This window comes from Schistocerca americana, chromosome 1 (assembly GCF_021461395.2).
Source record: "Schistocerca americana isolate TAMUIC-IGC-003095 chromosome 1, iqSchAmer2.1, whole genome shotgun sequence".
Taxonomy (NCBI): Eukaryota; Metazoa; Arthropoda; class Insecta; order Orthoptera; family Acrididae; genus Schistocerca; species Schistocerca americana.
Genome location: NC_060119.1, coordinates 1222251719 through 1222268831, shown reverse-complemented (window position 1 = coordinate 1222268831; position 17113 = coordinate 1222251719). Strand labels below are relative to the sequence as shown.

At 38.8% G+C, this 17113-nt stretch overlaps 1 protein-coding gene across 1 annotated transcript in view; it reads left to right on the top strand.

The window, feature by feature from the left end:
* The window catches only part of LOC124603876 (protein TEX261), a 66678-nt gene extending 50702 nt beyond the window's left edge, over positions 1-15976 (top strand). The window contains exons 4-5 of the mRNA XM_047136474.1: positions 6627-6738; positions 15749-15976. Coding sequence (XP_046992430.1) covers positions 6627-6738; positions 15749-15867 — 231 coding nt within the window. The 3' untranslated portion in view covers positions 15868-15976. The remainder of the gene's footprint in view (positions 1-6626; positions 6739-15748) is intronic.
* Positions 15977-17113: the final 1137 nt, after the last annotated feature.

Sequence of the window (17113 nt, the reverse complement as noted above, 5' to 3'; positions counted from 1 at the left end):
ACACACTTGACCTCTTAGCCGCAAATAATCCTGATCTAATAGAGAGCATCATGACGGATTCAAGGATTAGTGAACACAAGGTCATTGTAACGAGGCTCAAAACTGTATCAACCAAAACCACTAAAAATAAACGCAAAATATATCTATTTAAAACAGCAGATAAAAATTCATTGATGCCTTGCCAAGAGTGAGTCTCCATTCCTTCCAAGCTAATTATGTAAGTGTAGACCAGATATGGCTCAAATTCAAAGATACAGTATCGACAGCAATAGATAGATTCATACCGCATAAGTTAATAAGAGACGGGACTGATCCACCATGGTACACAAAACACGACAGAACACTGTTGCAGAAGCAACGAAAAAAACATGCAAAATTCAGAAGAACGCAAAATGCCCAAGACTGGCTATGTTTCATGGAAGCTCAAAATTGAGTGCAGACATCAATGCGAGATGCTTTTAATAGTTTCCACAATGAAACATTGTCTCAAAATATGGTAGAAACCCCAAAGAGATTCTGGTCATATGTAAAGTACACCAGTGGCAAAAAAACAGCCAATACCATCACTGCATGATAGCGATGGAATGTTACCGATGATGGTGCCACTAAAGCGGAGTTACTGAATACAGTTTTCCATAATTCCCTCGTGAAAGAAGACAAAGTAAATATTCCAGAATTCAAAACCAGAACAGCAGTTAGCATGAGTGACATAAAAGTAGAGATCTTAGGTGTTGCAAATCAACTCGAATCACTTAGGAAAGGCAAGTCTTCTGGTCCAGATGGTATACCAATCAGGTTCCTTTCAGAGTATGCAGACACAATAGCGCCTTTCTTAGCAATCATACACAACCACTCACTCGACGAAAGGTCTGTTCCTAAAGACTGAAAAGTAGCACAGGTCACACCAATATTCAAGAAAGGAAATAGGAGTAACCCATTGAATTACATACCCATATCACTGACCTCAATTTGCAGTAGGGTTTTGGAGCACATACTGTACTCGAACATTATGAATCACCTTGAAGAAAAGGCTTATTGATACATAACCAATACGGATTCAGAAAATATCGTTCTTGTGCAACACAGCTAGCTCTTTGTTCCAATGAAGTAATGAGTGCTGTCGACAAGGGATCTCAGATGAATTCCATATTGCTAGATTTCCAGAAGGCTTTTGATACCGTTCCTCACAAGCGACTGTTAACCAAATTGTGTGCATATGGAGTGTCGTCTCAGTTGTGTGATTGGACTTGTGATTTCCTCTCAGAGAAATCACAGTTCGTAGTGAATGATGGTAAATCATAAAGTAGAACAGAAGTGATATCTGGCATTCCGCAAAGTGGTGTCGTAGGCCCTCTGCTGTGTCTGATTTACATAAATGATCTAGGTGACAATCTGAGCGGCCCCCTTAGATTGTTTGCAGATGATGCTGTAATTTACCATCTAGTAAAATCATCAGACGATCACTTCCAATTACAAAATGATCTAGAGAGAATTTCTGTATAGTGCAAAAAGTGGCATTTGGCACTAAACATAAAAAAGTGCAAGATCGTCCATCTGGGTTCTAAAAGAACTCCAATAAATTTAGGGTATACGATAAATCGCACAAATCTAAGGGCTGTCAATTCGACTAAATACCTAGGAATTACAATTACGAGTAACTTAAATTGGAAAGACCACATAGATAATATTGTGGGGAAGGCAAAGCAAAGACTGTGCTTTGTTGACAGAACACTTAGAAGATGCAACAAACCCACTAAAGAGACAGCCTACGTTAAACTTGTCTGTCCTCCGCTGGAATATTGCTTTGCGGTATGGGATCCTTACCAGGTAGGATTGACGGAGGGTATCGAAAAAGTGCAAAGAAGGGCAGCTCGTTTTGTGTTATCATGCAATAGGGGTGAGAGTGTCACTGATAAGAGAGTAACCATGTAGATGTAGATGCACTTTTTGCCAAATTTTGTGCTACTTCTTTGACAAATATTGTTCTAGTTTAGGCCAGATTTTGTGCTAGGTTTTTTCTGGCAAATTCGGTTTTACCAAATTTGCAGTTTTTTCTTTTTGAGTCATATTCGGTGTCACTTTTTGCCATGTTTGACTTTCTTGCCATATTCATTGTAATTTTTTGCCAAATTTAGTGTTACCTTTTTGCCAAAGTTGATGTTGTTTATTTATCCAAATTTGGTGCTTATTTTGCCAAATTTGGCTTTTTTTTGTCATATTCTTTGTTATTTTTACTAAGTTTGAAGCTATTTTAATTGTCGCATCAAAGTTCGTTACGCGGGAAATGAACTGTCAGTTTCAGATTATACACAAACATTGTCCTAGAGGAGATGCAGTTTTAACATCCAATAAGTGTCAGTTACTAATATTAGTAAACTGCTGTCCTCAGAGCTATAACACTTTTTATGGCAGGATTGCAAATTCGCAATATCTCATAAAAATTGCTGATTTTGTGTTCTTTTGCCCTGTTGTTGTTGTGGTCTTCAGTCCCGAGACTGGTTTGATGCAGCTCTCCATGTTACTCTATCATGTGCAAGCTGCTTCATCTCCCAGTACATACTGCAGCCTACATCCTTCTAAATCTGCTTAGTGTATTCATCTTTTGGTCTCCCTCTACGACTTTTACCCTCCACGCTGCCCTCCAATATTTAATTGGTGATCCCTTGATGCCTCAGAACATGTCCTACCAACCGATGCCTTCTTCTAGTCAAGTTGTGCCACAAACTCCTCTTCTCCCCAATTCTATTCAAAACCTCCTCATTAGTTATATGATCTACCCATCTAATCTTCAGCATTCTTCTGTAGCACCACATTTCGAAAGCTTCTATTCTCTTCCTGTCCAAACTATTTATCACCCATGTTTCACTTCCATACATGGCTACACTCCATACAAATACTTTCAGAAACGACATCCTTACACTTAAATCTATACTCAATGTTAACAAATTTCTCTTCTTCAGAAATGCTTTCCTTGCCATTGCCAGTCTACATTTTATATCGTCTCTACTTCGACCATCATCAGTTATTTTGCTCTCCAAATAGCAAAACTCCTTTACTACTTTAAGTGTCTCATTTCCTAATCTAATTCCCTCAGCATCACCTGACTTAATTCGACTACATTCCATTATCCTCGTTTTGCTTTTGTTGATGTTCATCTTATATCCTCCTTTCAAGACACTGTCCATTCCGTTCAACTGCTCTTCCAAGTCCTGTGCTGTGTCTGACAGAATTACAATCTCATTGGCGAACCTTAAAGTTTTTATTTCTTCTCCATGGATTTTAATACCTACTCTGAATTTTTCTTTTGTTTCCTTTACTGCTTGCTCAATATACAGATTGAATAACATCGGGGAGAGGCTACAACCCTGTCTCACTCCCTTCCCAACCACTGCTTCCCTTTCATGTCCCTCAACTCTTATAACTGCCGTCTGGTTTCTGTACAAATTGTAAATAGCCTTTTGCTCCCTGTATTTTACCCCTGCCACCTTCAGAATTTGAAAGAGAGTATTCCAGTCAACATTGTCAAAAGCTTTCTCTAAGTCTACAAATGCTAGAAATGTAGGTTTGCCTTTTCTTAATCTAGCTTCTAAGATAAGTCGTAGGGTTTTAAACTGCTAATTACATGTTATTTTTCATGTTATCATTTTTACAAAATTTTCCCTTTTGTCTTGTTGTGCAGCCAGTGAATCATCTGTCATCAGGTCTTCTGTCAACCATGTTACCCCCTCCTTGCCTTCTGTGTCCTTCCCTCCTCCCTCCCAACCTCTACCAGCCCATGCTCCTGCTTTCAATTATTGATAATGAATAATCAGTTGCACCACGGCCATAGGAGTGTACATTTGGGTGTCTGTGTGGGCATGTGTGTGAATGTGTGTACTACTACTAGAAAAAGAGCGATGGCTTGAAAGTTAGAGTGAGTACCGTTTCCTGTTAGGTATTTTTATGCTGCACACATCAGTCTGCTGTAGGTGTTGCCTTTACCTTATTTTATGTAATGCAGTATTTGGTTTCACATTATTCGTTAATAATGAAGCTATTTATTGTTGGCAGCAACACTTGTTACAAGGTGTCTTATGACAATAATATGAAGACAATGCAGTACTGCATGTGTCTCTTGCATCAGCTTTTCTCTGCTGCAGCTGCTGCTGCAAACACTCATTGAAACAACATTTTGTTTGTAGTGAGAACCAATATGCCATATTTAGGTACTGTTCATTTTCTTAATCATTATATAGGGACTCTTTTGATTGGCTTTGCTTAAAAATCTCTGAAAGAAATTTGAAAATATTTTCAAAACCATCAGAGAAAAAAAACACCTGTTAAACACTGGTCATCTACCTGCCATTGATGGATCACATTCCTTAAACTTCATAAATGTTAAGCTTATAAGTACAGCAGAGTCCCGATAATCTGAACGTTCGGTTAATCCGAACATGACAAGTGTTAGTCTAAGTGTGGAAAACTGTGCAGTAAACTGCTGTACATACACACTATTTTAATTTATGCAGTACAGTAAACATGTATTAGAAAAATTGGCAAGAAAACGTTAGGTTTAAGCACTGCATAACAGTGAAAGAAAAGCTGTCAAACTTACTAACATACAGTGGACATTTTATCCCTACTTTTTAGATGACAAAAACTCAGTCATTGTTTTTTTGATGTAATGAAGACAATCTGTTATATGACGCATAGTTGAGCCATCGCCTCGTAAACATCAAATCAGCAGGTGTAGCAGTGGGCCATTGCTCCAAATAACGTAGCGTGAGGTCAAGGGCTTCTGCTGTGTCACTGTGTGCCACCAACTCTCCTTTGTTGCTTTCAGGCTCATTGTCACTTCTGTCACAGCAGTCCACTTCTTCCTGGTCTTGAGTCACAGCAGCAACTAAATCAGTGTCAGCAAGGTTCTCCACACATGCGCCATCCGCTGCCATCCACTCATCTACGTCTCCTTCACTAGCTTCTTCACATCCAAGGATTGTCTGTATCATTTGTAGTAGATTTTCCTCTTCATTTTCAACTAGGTTGTCCACAGTCGTCTCCATGATTTTCTCAGAGTATTTTCTGAAATATTCTACCATGCCTCAGCCGCCCAATAAACAACATCCTTCACACTGATCTTTTTTATTTCGTGCACTAAAGAAATGCTATCACCTTGGATCAGCATTCTTAAAAATTGTTTTCTATAAATTAGTTTTAATGTTTGCAGTACAATCTGGTCCATCGGCTGTAGAAGTGGTGTAACATTCAGCGGCAAAAACTTCGCCACAATTTCTCCATCACATAATTCCTTAGTGCTGGGGTGAGGTGGCGCGTTACCAATCAAAAGGATTGAATGAGGAAACAAATGATTTTCCTTAGAAAATCGTTGAACAGAGGGAACAAACTGGCCATGAAACCATTCTTTGAACAGCTTACTATCCATCCATACTTTTTTCTGGTTGCGATAATATATGGGCAGGGACTTCATGTTGCAGTTTTTAAAAGCTCGGAGCCAGCAGATTTCCTGATCAGCATTAAAGGCAGCTTGTGATTACCAGCAGCGTTGCTGCATGCTAATAAACTCGCAGGATCTTTGCACATTTTAAAACCAAGAACATGGTCCTCTGCTTTTGATGCCAGGCTTTTTGCTGGCAGTGGCCTAAAATTAAGCCCAGTCTCTTCAGCATTATAAATTTCGTGGGGAAAATACTTTCCCTCTCTTATCATTTTTTCAAACTTGCCCAAATATTCCTTCGCTGCATCGTGGTCAGAAGAAAGCTTCTCTCCAGTAATTGTTACCTGAGAGATTCCATGATGTTTTTTGAATCAGTCCAACCAACTTGTACTTGCACTAAAAGACTCATCACCATTCGTTAACTTGTTCAGGTAAGCAGCCTTCTTCTGAACGAGTGCTCCACTCAAAGGGGTTCCCCTTTCTTTTTCCTGCGTAAACCAAAGGATAAGAGCTTCATCCACTTTGTCGTACTGGGACTGTTTCAAAGTCTGCCGAATTTCGAGTGTTTTTCCCGAAGACATTGCACAGGACTGTTCAAGCTTCACTCGGTTCTTCTTCCAAACATTGCCAGTTTAGGTACATTCTCACCATTGTCTGTCAGCTTCAAAGCATTCAGTTTTTCTTTGAGAGTTAACATTGTATGTTTGTGTTTACTCATGATGAAAATACGTACAACACTACACTTGAACGAATACAATACAACTGTTATGCATGCCAGCAATAGGTAATTAACATAACCAAGCGCTTTGCGAGCCGACTGGCTGTGTACTGACCTCAGACACTACAAAGGTCTCAACAATGCACAACAACAAGGGTAGGGAGTGATAGTGAGCCATTGTTCCCACACTTGTTCCCGTTTGTTACCATTTTGTACCTACTTGTCTGCATGGTATACTTCATTCTAGAAACTTGTCACCGTAATTCCAACTAATGCGAACAAATCGGTGATCCGAACAAGGTCCAGTCCCAATTAGTTCAGATTAACGGGACTCTACTTCATTAAAATTTCTGTTTTGTGGAATAGGTACAGTTACATATTGTTCTCACTAGCACACAGTTCCTTTTCCTTATTTAGTTTTATAACAATTAAAATTGCCAGAGTTTGTTCTCATGCTTGTGAATGTCTTTTCAGGTACTTTCATATTTTACATTATGCCTATGGCTAGTTCCATTTGCATTATTCGTCTCATTGTCTGCAAACGAAAATGTTCTCCCTACAGTGGCAGAAACAAGACCACTTCTTGGTAAGTAAAAAACAAAAAATCTTAAAATCAGTTTCACAGTTGCTTGTGCTCCTTAATGTACTGTTAGCATCCCTTCATGTTGTTGCAGCCATTTGTCAAGTTAGAAAATTGTTTTCCTTGGATGTAAACACACTCAAAACTACAGGGTTTGTCTGACACTGAAAATCTATACATGTCATGCTGAGAAACTATACAAACAATCAGCAAACATAAAAAATAGACCAAAAGAGTATTATGATAGGCACAAATTACTACCCATTTGCATATAGTGTAAGCAAATGGATCCCTTTCACTATGGCAAGAAAATAAGTATCACAATAACTAGCTGCAAGAGCTAACTCTTTGCAACCATACCTTTTTCATATGTTTGCAATTCTTTAGTTTGAACCAGTACTTAAATGCACTGATTCCAAGTTTATAATTGTAATTTGTCGTACCTTTAAAATGTTGCCAAGAATCTAGCTTAGCTTTAATGAATGTTGCAGTTTGGGTTATGAAAATCCTTACTTCAACGCAGAGAATGGCTGTGTAGTGGTCCAGAGAATGGCTATGTAGTGGTCATAATATCTTTGGTCTTCGACTGTCAATCTGCACCATTAAACCTTTGTGGAGTTAACAGCTATTTTTGAGTTTAGGTTAATGAAACACTGAGGAAATACATTTAGGACTGATGCAGGTATAAAACACATGCATCACATGGATTTTTTGAGATAATAAAATCACAAGATTAGTAAATGCAGTCAGCTCTCTAGACCACAAAAGTGAAGTACACTTAAGTGTTCACAGTATTACTTTGGTCAATTCTACAATACATTCAGTACAAACATGTTGCAGATTTTAACAGTTTTGCAGAAACAAAACTTCCTGGCAGATTAAAACTGTGTGCTGGACCTGGACTCAAACTCAGGACCTTGGCCTTCTGCAGGCAAGTGCTCTACCAATTGAGCTACCTAAGGATGACTTATGACCCATCCTCACAGCTTCAATTCTGCCAGTACCTTGTCTCCTACCTTCCCAACTTCACAGAAGCTCATGGATTGCTAGTTCTGCAGGTTAGGAGGAGAGCTTCTGTGAAGTTTGGAAGGTAGGAGATGAGGTACTGGCAGAATACTGGCAGAATTGAAGCTGTGAGGGCGTGTCGTGACTCATCCTTGAGTAGCTCAATTGGTAGAGCACTTTCCCGCAAAAGCAAAGGTCCCGAGTTCAAGTCTCTGTCCACCAGACAGTTTTAATCTCCCAGGAAGTTTCATATCAGTGCACACTCAGCTGCAGATTGAAAATTTCAACCAGTTTTGCAGAAATTTATTACTCTATTCTGTTCCTTGTTCTAATTTGAGAACTCTGCAACCACTGTTTCAAACATTTTTTTGTTCCACACCGTTAACTAAGAGGGTTGTTTGGAACATAAGTTCCAGTGCTCTCTGCTGTGATGAGGAGTGGAAATTGCTGTTTGTGTTGTAACTGTAAATCAGAATGGCCATTGTTATTGAAAATACTGGTCATCTTTCTAAATTATATGCTGTAACGTGTTTTCTGCATGCAAAAACATGAAATATGCAGAAATTTGTGGTGAACATTGTGGGTTATATAGTGAGAACTTTGAGTAATTGTGCTGGAAGAAAATGATGCCGTTTGTTTCAGGAAGATTGGGTGAACAGCCATAATAAAGAAAGAAGTAGAAAACCATCTGTTGTGACAAACAAGCACGTTACAGAGATTAATGACAGAGTCGGCAGTTCACAATTACAGAATTATCAGTTTCCCTCAGGTATTGTAGACATTGTTGTGTGAACACAGTTATCACAAATGTTGTGCCAAATGGGTCCCAAAATTTAAAATGATGCCCACAAAATGAAAGGGTTGGAAGCCGCATTAATTTTCCTGATGTGGTGCAATATCAAAGGAGACTAATTTCTCAATCACATTGTGAAACATGGGTTGCATGCATCAACATGGAGACCAAAAGAAATTTAGTGGAGCAAAACTGTTGTGGTGTGTAAGTCTCTGAAGTAGTGCCAAAGATTTTCTATGCGGAATCCGGTGACAGCTGTTTTATGGAGCAGAAAGGAAGTACTCATTGTTGAAGTTTGGGAAAGAGATACTACAGTGAACTCTGAAATTTACTGTGAAACCCTAAAAGAGCTCAGTAGGGTCATCCAGAACAAAACACATTGGATGTCAGAGTTCTGGTCTTGTTTCGTTTAAAATAATGGTAGACCACATAATGCCACACATTCAAAAACATTGTTTAACAGTTTTAACTGGGAATTGTTTGATCATCTTCCATCTTCTGATTTGTTACCCAGTAACTGTCACCTATTTCTAAAGATGAAGAAATGGATAGGGTGACAGCAGTTCAAAGAGACTGTGAGTTAAAGGAGAGTGTCAAAGCTTGGATTAGCTCACAGGTGGCAGAATTTTACAGTGAGGCCATTGACAAACTCAATGCAGAGAAAAGTAGCTGACAGTTGTAGCTTTGAATTACACAGTATATGATAAAATACCTCTTTTTGTATACTCTTAACAAACACCAACTGTTATCACAAATTACACAGATTTGTTTGCATACAGAAGTACATTTTAATAGTAACATTGAAAGGGTGTGTAAAAGTTTTGTCCAGAAAGTAATGTTGCTGGTTCTATTCTGATGCTACTGTTGGTTGGAGCCCGATCAACCCAATAGGCTAGTTTGTGGGGCTTGTTAGCTTCTCAATGCAAACAACACTAGTTTCCTCTGAGCTCCCGGAGACTCAACCCGTGCCCTTACGTGAACCTCTGTTTGGTGATCTTGCACCAGCCGCGATGCAGTGTTCACGTGAACAAAGGTCTTCGGTCAGATTCTGCTTGAAACTTGGGAAGTCCACTGCGAAAACATTTTCAACAATTAAGCAGGCATTTGGGAATAAATACATGTCAAAAATGCAGGTGTTTTGTGGCCCAAGGCGTTTTTGGAAGGCTGAGGTGACATTGATGAAGAAACATGATATGGAGACCTTTTAATGTTGAAAGTTGAAGGTAGTGTGATTTGTGTGCATGGACCGTTGAACATAGGCCCTAGCATAAGCGTTCTCTGATAGCTCTGACTCTGGATATACCCAAAACCATTTTCCACAATATTGGAACCAAACAATTACAGATGAAGGAAATGTGTTGCAAAACTAGTCCTGAAAATCTTTAGTGAATACCACAAAGTCCAACCAGGTGCCTTTTTGTAAAGAACTTCTTGAATTCTGTAAAAATGATGTTAAGTTTTTGTACAGTGTTATAGGAACTAAGACATAGGGTTTGGATACAACACTGAGACAAAGATACAGAGCTCCGAGTGATGCACCTCATTATCACCGTGCCCCAAGAAGGCATGCATGTAGAGATCCAAACTGAAAGCAGTGCTCATTTTTTGTCCAATGCTGGTGGTACGATAGACCGTGAGTTTGTGCCTGCTGGACCCGCCCTGCCTGTTATGTGGAAGTGCTCAAAAGGCTGAAAAAAAAGAATGTGTGAGGAATTTGTGCTCTTCGGACCATACTTCAGTAGTTCCTGAATCCTGAAACTTCCACCAAGGCAATTCACCCAGCCACATCATCAAAAATGACCTGCAACATTGCTCACCCCCCCCCTCCCCCCTACGGCGTGTGCGCGCGCGCGCGCGCGCGCGCACACACACACACACACACACACACACACACACACACACTCGTTACAGTCATAACTCACACCAGCGTCCTCATGCAACAATCTGTCTGTGCACATCACATCTGCACAGACAGATCATTGGATGTGAACAGGAGATGTGTGCATATATGAGATACATGTAAACCTGGAAGTTGGAGTTGGAGGTTTGAGCAAAATTGCTCAAATTTATGGGTACCAACCACATTTATGCTAATAAATTGTAGTGGATGGGCAGGAGAGTGCCACAAAAATGTGTTTGAGTCAGGTGTTTGAATCAGCTGTTCGTTCAGTCTAGTGTTTCTTGTCTGCGTTTGTACAGTGAATTTCAAAATGGCAGATTCATATAATTACTCTGGAGAGTTCATTTCTGAAGTTACTGAAATGCTCATAAGTCACATGTTCATGGAAGATTAAGAGTAATGGATACAGCGATAGAGATAAGAAGGCAGCTGCTTGTTATTCTTTAATAGGGAAATTAAGATCAGTTGATCCTACACCCTATACGGAAACAATAATTAAAAAAAATTGTTTCAAACTATTTATTAAAAAGAGATAAGTAACAAAACTATTCGAACGGGCACTGAGTATGATAAAATACGTAAGCCAGGTTTGTGATATTTTGACATCCTCTGCTTTCTGAGTGATTCCGATGAAGATGGATCATATAAAAAAGAGTTTAAGGTTTATCTTGGAGGTAACAGTAACTGTTACTTGTCTTTTGCAGCTCTATTCACTTAGCTACAAGGTAATAAGCAAGTAAGTAACCACCAAGTAAAATTACTGCAGATATTAACACATAGCTTTACCCAGTTCCCATTTTAGATGCTGCTCGTAGCAATCGTTCAATCAAGCAGAGATGGTACTAGTATGTGGATAACTGAACCAGAGCCGCAGTTCTGCTTGCCTTGTGCATAGAAATCTCTCTCATTATGTTGACTGGCAAAAGGGACTGCTAGCATACTTTCATTCGGTATATGGTCAATGCATTACGTGGGACAAAATAAAGACTAAAATACTAAATTTAAAAAAAGGTGTGATTCAGAATTTAAGGACATGTTCAAGGTGAATACAATTTATGTCAAAATAACTGAGATATGTGCAGCTCTCAGAAAACTCAGTACTAAAAACCTAAAAATTACGAAAACGATGTCACTGAAATGTGGAAGTATAGTTCATTGTCGAATGTAGACGCCATAGTGCTGCACCGATAAAAGGTGTTGTTTTATTGTGATGAAATAAACAATTGCATTTTTGAAAGTGTAGAGTATATTAGCATGTTGCAGCTTATTGTAAACATATTCAGTCCAAAATTGCTGAAAACAAACACAAATTACCCTTTTTTGAAGACATGCTGACAATATGATAAACAACTTCCTTCAAGCAGGTGCTGCAACCTACTGGAAACATGGAGGAATGAAAACAAATGATGTACACAAAAGCACATGGTGTAAAGTATATGCTGCAATCCCAAGCAAGGAAATAAATGAAAGTTGGATGTAGTGTATATGCTACATAAGGACTGAGGAGGATCCATCTCTTCACTTTTCTCAACTGTTCTCCTTGAGCATATTCTGTGTTCCAAAAGATTGTATATTCTCAGCTTGTCCTTTCATGTACAACAATATCTCATATTCACGATTTATTCATTGTTACATTTTGTGATGTTTTTCACACATGCTTGATACTCCTACCTCAAGAGCATGGATGGTGTTGCTATCTGATGTTGTAAATATTAAAGTCCATTGGCATTTTTAATAGTTCTTTTGAAAACACTTCAGGTTCTTTCAGTTAATGTGGTTTGAGAGAAAGCATTACACGTCCGAAACAAAGCAGTCTTTACAGTGTGGAAGTTTTTCTCATCTTCACCTCCAAAAAAATTCATAGTGACACAGTCTGTAAAGATTGTGTGCAAATGACTATATACACAGCTGATGGAGTTTGAAAGTTATGCACCACTAAGAAATATGTGCCAAGAAACTTGGAGCATGTGCTGAAAAATAGCCAGGGAAATTAATATCAGTTTATACACTGACGGAAATGGAAAATATTATGCCATGAAGCACAAGTCTGGTATTTATCAGCCTTTGTAGAGATGTCCATCACATATTGGTACAAATACTTAAAATTTTGTTCCATTCAGAACTGAGGTCTCATCACCAGTATCAGTATGTGGTGTACCCCCATTGGCATCAATACATTCTTGTATTTGTTCCAGTATGCAAACAAGCAGTCTCCACATGTCGTTTTGACAAATTCATTACCCTGCCTGAAACACATGCTGTGTCAGTTTAAGAAGGTTTCTGGCCGGAGGCTGGAATGAAAGTATGTGTCTTCCCATCATATTGCTAATGTCCTCTAAGTGTAACAAATCCGGGAACTGGGCAGACCATTCTAAGATCTGTACATTTATCAAGGTCTTTATTAACAAACTACAGTGTGACGTTTTCACTATCCTGCTGAAATATGCCATTTGCTACACTGGTCATAAAGTACATGACTACAGGAGTTAACCATTCTTGTCACGCACTGGCACGCATTCAGCCTCTTTTGAACAGTTAACATATCAGTCAGTCAGTCAGTCAGTCCTGACAAAACTCTACCATCTGGTGAGGAAGATGTATGAAACACGCGAAATACCCTCAGACTTCAAGAAGAATATAATAATTCCAATCCCAAAGAAAGCAGGTGTTGACAGATGTGAAAATTACCGAACAATCAGTTTAATGAGGCACAGCTGCAAAATACTAACACGAATTCTTTACAGACGAATGGAAAAACTAGTAGAAGCCGACCTCGGGGAAGATCAGTTTGGATTTCGTAGAAATACTGGAACACGTGAGGCAATACTGACCTTACGACTTATCTTAGAAGAAAGATTAAGGAAAGGCAAACCTACGTTTCTAGCATTTGTAGACTTAGAGAAAGCTTTTGACAATGTTGACTGGAATACTCTCTTTCAAATTCTAAAGGTGGCAGGGGTAAAATACAGGGAGCGAAAGGCTATTTGCAATTTGTACAGAAACCAGATAGCAGTTATAAGAGTCGAGGGGCATGAAAGGGAAACAGTGGTTGGGAACGGAGTAAGACAGGGTTGTAGCCTCTCCCCGATGTTATTCAATCTGTATATTGAGCAAGCAGTAAAGGAAACAAAAGAAAAATTCAGAGTAGGTATTAAAATCCATGGAGAAGAAATAAAAACTTTGAGGTTCGCCAATGACATTGTAATTCTGGCAGAGACAGCAAAGGACTTGGAAGAGCAGTTGAATGGAATGGACAGTGTCTTGAAAGGAGGATATAAGATGAACATCAACAAAATCAAAACAAGGATAATGGAATGTAGTCTAATTAAATCGGGTGATGCTGAGGGAATTAGATTAGGAAATGAGGCACTTAAAGTAGTAAAGGAGTTTTGCTATTTGGGGAGCAAAATAACTGATGATGGTCAAAGTAGAGAGGATATAAAATGTAGACTGGCAATGGCAAGGAAAGCGTTTCTGAAGAAGAGAAATTTGTTAACATCGAGTATAGATTTAAGTGTCAGGAAGTCTTTTCTGAAAGTATTTGTATGGAGTGTAGCCATGTATGGAAGTGAAACATGGACGATAAATAGTTTGGACAAGAAGAGAATAGAAGCTTTCGAAATGTGGTGCTACAGAAGAATGCTGAAGATTAGGTGGATAGATCACATAACTAATGAGGAAGTATTGAATAGAATTGGGGAGAAGAGAAGTTTGTGGCACAACTTGACCAGAAGAAGGGATCGGTTGGTAGGACATGTTCTGAGGCATCAAGGGATCACCAATTTAGTATTGGAGGGCAGCGTGGAGGGTAAAAATCGTAGAGGAAGGCCAAGAGATGAATACACTAAGCAGATTCAGAAGGATGTAGGTTGCAGTAGGTACTGGGAGATGAAGAAGCTTGCACAGGATAGAGTAGCATGGAGAGCTGCATCAAACCAGTCTCAGGACTGAAGACCACAACAACAACCATATCAGTACCTGTTAACATATCCAGTAACCTCCAACACCTTAATTACAGGAATTGCAGGGGTATGAGTCCCAAGAATCATTGCATCCTGTGACCTTTCATCAGGTTGTCTACAAATACTTTGGTGTCAATCTGACCACCACAGACAGAAGTGAGACTTGTCACTGGACACCGCAGAAAGCCACTTAATGTCTCAGTTGACCCTACACCATGCAAGTCTGTGTTGTCTGTGGTATGGTGCCAGTGTTTGATGGTGCGTGACATCTAGAGGCCTCAGCCTAGACAAAAATAGAGGGAAGACAGCAGCTAAAATCCAGGTAGAGTGTACAGGTGACCACAAACTGTTGGGACTAGGTTGTTGGTAGTAAGTAATCTGTTCTTGATGGTTTATGATGACACTGTGCCTGTAAGTTCTTCCCACATATCAGCTGTTGTCATATATCTGTTCATCGGAGTCAGTAAACAGACATACAATCATGTAGTGTAGTCCTTCGGGAAGAAACTGTGCCACCTCTTCTCGCCACACAGCTCTCCTGAGACCATCTCATCACCACTTATTCTGGAATTATTGAGCCACATCCTACTATCTCAGTATGATTCCAGCATGTCTTTCATGCCAATGATTCAACCTTTCTCAAAGTTCAAAAGATGGCTGTAGGCTACATGTGGACATCCTGTGGTCTTATTGTGTTGTGATTTCTATTTGAAAACTTCCAGTAGTGTTTTACACACACACACACACACACACACACACACATACAAAATTTCTGTCATGTGCTCTCACCAGAATTGGCTTTTTTCTGTACTGAAAATAAGCTTGCTCAAGGCTAAATTTGTGATCAACATATTCCCCAGGCACTGAAATACTGAAGTAATAGTTGGGTAACATTCAGTCTAGGTGATCATGGCGTAACACTTTCTTTTTCGATCAGTTTATGTTTTTGGGTCTGTTGAAGATATTAAGTGACTAATGAAATGATTTCTGTATATTACTATTTGATTCATCTCTGTAAATGAAGGGTTAAGTAAGAAGACATTTTGTAAAACATTCAGAATTTGAACTTGAGAATGAGGAATGCAGCTGAAAACAGGAATTAACACAGAGACTGGAGCCAATGTAAATCTCATGTTCAGTTAAGGCTGTGGTGATCAGTCATACAAAAATTCAACTGTTCTTTTTAACTTGCTTATTCTCATGGACAGTGGACAAAGGAGTTCACACAGTGAAATTGACTTTATTGTGGTGAAGTGGTTTTGCCCATACTATTCATTTCCTTTTTTAAGTTTGTGGCATAAGAGAACATGTATAACATGTATTTAAGTAGTAATAGTTTCTCTTCTTTGATTGCAGATGACAGTGATGTGGTTACCAACTACTTTTCAAGGAAAGGAAAGAAATACGGACTATTGTCATTCTTCAATTATGCAAAGGATTCTATACTACCTCAGCGAACTAAGAAGGCATTTTAACTGGTTTGGGTGAATGGTTTTGTGTAATAATTTGCAATGAAAATGTCATGTGGCAACAGAAATGACAATTGTGTTTGTAACCTGTGATACATATATTTTTTGAAAAGGACGGAATTGTTTATAATTTTATGTGTTGTTAACATTGGTGATTAAGGTGATCACTGAATTTTGTACCTTTCTGCTACCTATGAGACTGCTTTAGTGTTTTTATGTAATTAAGATGATGATAACAAACACCATCAGTGATTTTTACTACAAGAGCTAGTCAAGAGCATTAATTCAGAAGTTACACATTCTGATTTAATTCTGTTTCGTACATTTCAGGAAGTCTGTGTTGTACGTTACTTATTTCTGAATTTCCAATTTAAATAAAAAATGGTTGAATACTCTTTGTAAAAGTAGTTAATTTACGTATACAGTGTGTTTCTGAGTAAATACTGAGTGTTTTAGGTTTTTGAAAAAGTCATGTACATATGTGTAATATTTCAGTTGAAATACAGTTGCTAGGAGTTTATACATACTGTTCTGAGACTAGCAACCTAAGTCTGAAAGAGACTTCAAACTCATGACTCTGATGTCTTAAAGGAACAATATTGCAGTTGAAATTGTCTTTCTGTGGTAATAAAAATGTTTCAAACAGTGTGACAGACGTTACACATTCTGAATATACCAGTATAGTATTTGTTTTGTTGGTTTTGTAGTGGAAGCACTGTTACTGCTTGTGAAGAATACTATATATGGTTTTCCAATGTCAGAGTACTGAGTCGAACAAAATGGATAGGATGAGGTTGCAATTTCTCTGTCAGTAGAACTTAGTCCCATTACAAACAGCAGAAACTCCAGGTGGGAATATCAACAATATAAGGAAAAAAATAGATTGCTATTCACCATAAAGAAGACATGTTGGGTTGCAGACAGGTACAACGAAGGCCCAGCTCTGTAACAACTGAAAATCACACACACATGCTGAAGTGTTGGCAGAAGAGCCAACACCGTGTTGCTATAGGAGGCCGAAATGCACGTTTTTAAGCTCACGCAGATTGGCGTGAGGTCTGGAACAAGGTAAAGTAATTATCCTATAAAGAAAAGAACGTAGTTCTTGGAATACTTAACTTTAATCCACAATTGGAGAACATCGCTCTTGATGGTACATGTTTTATAATTTCAATATTAACTGGTAATGGCACCTTGCTAGGTCGTAGCAAATGACGTAGCTGAAGGCTATGCCAACTATCGTCTCGGCAAA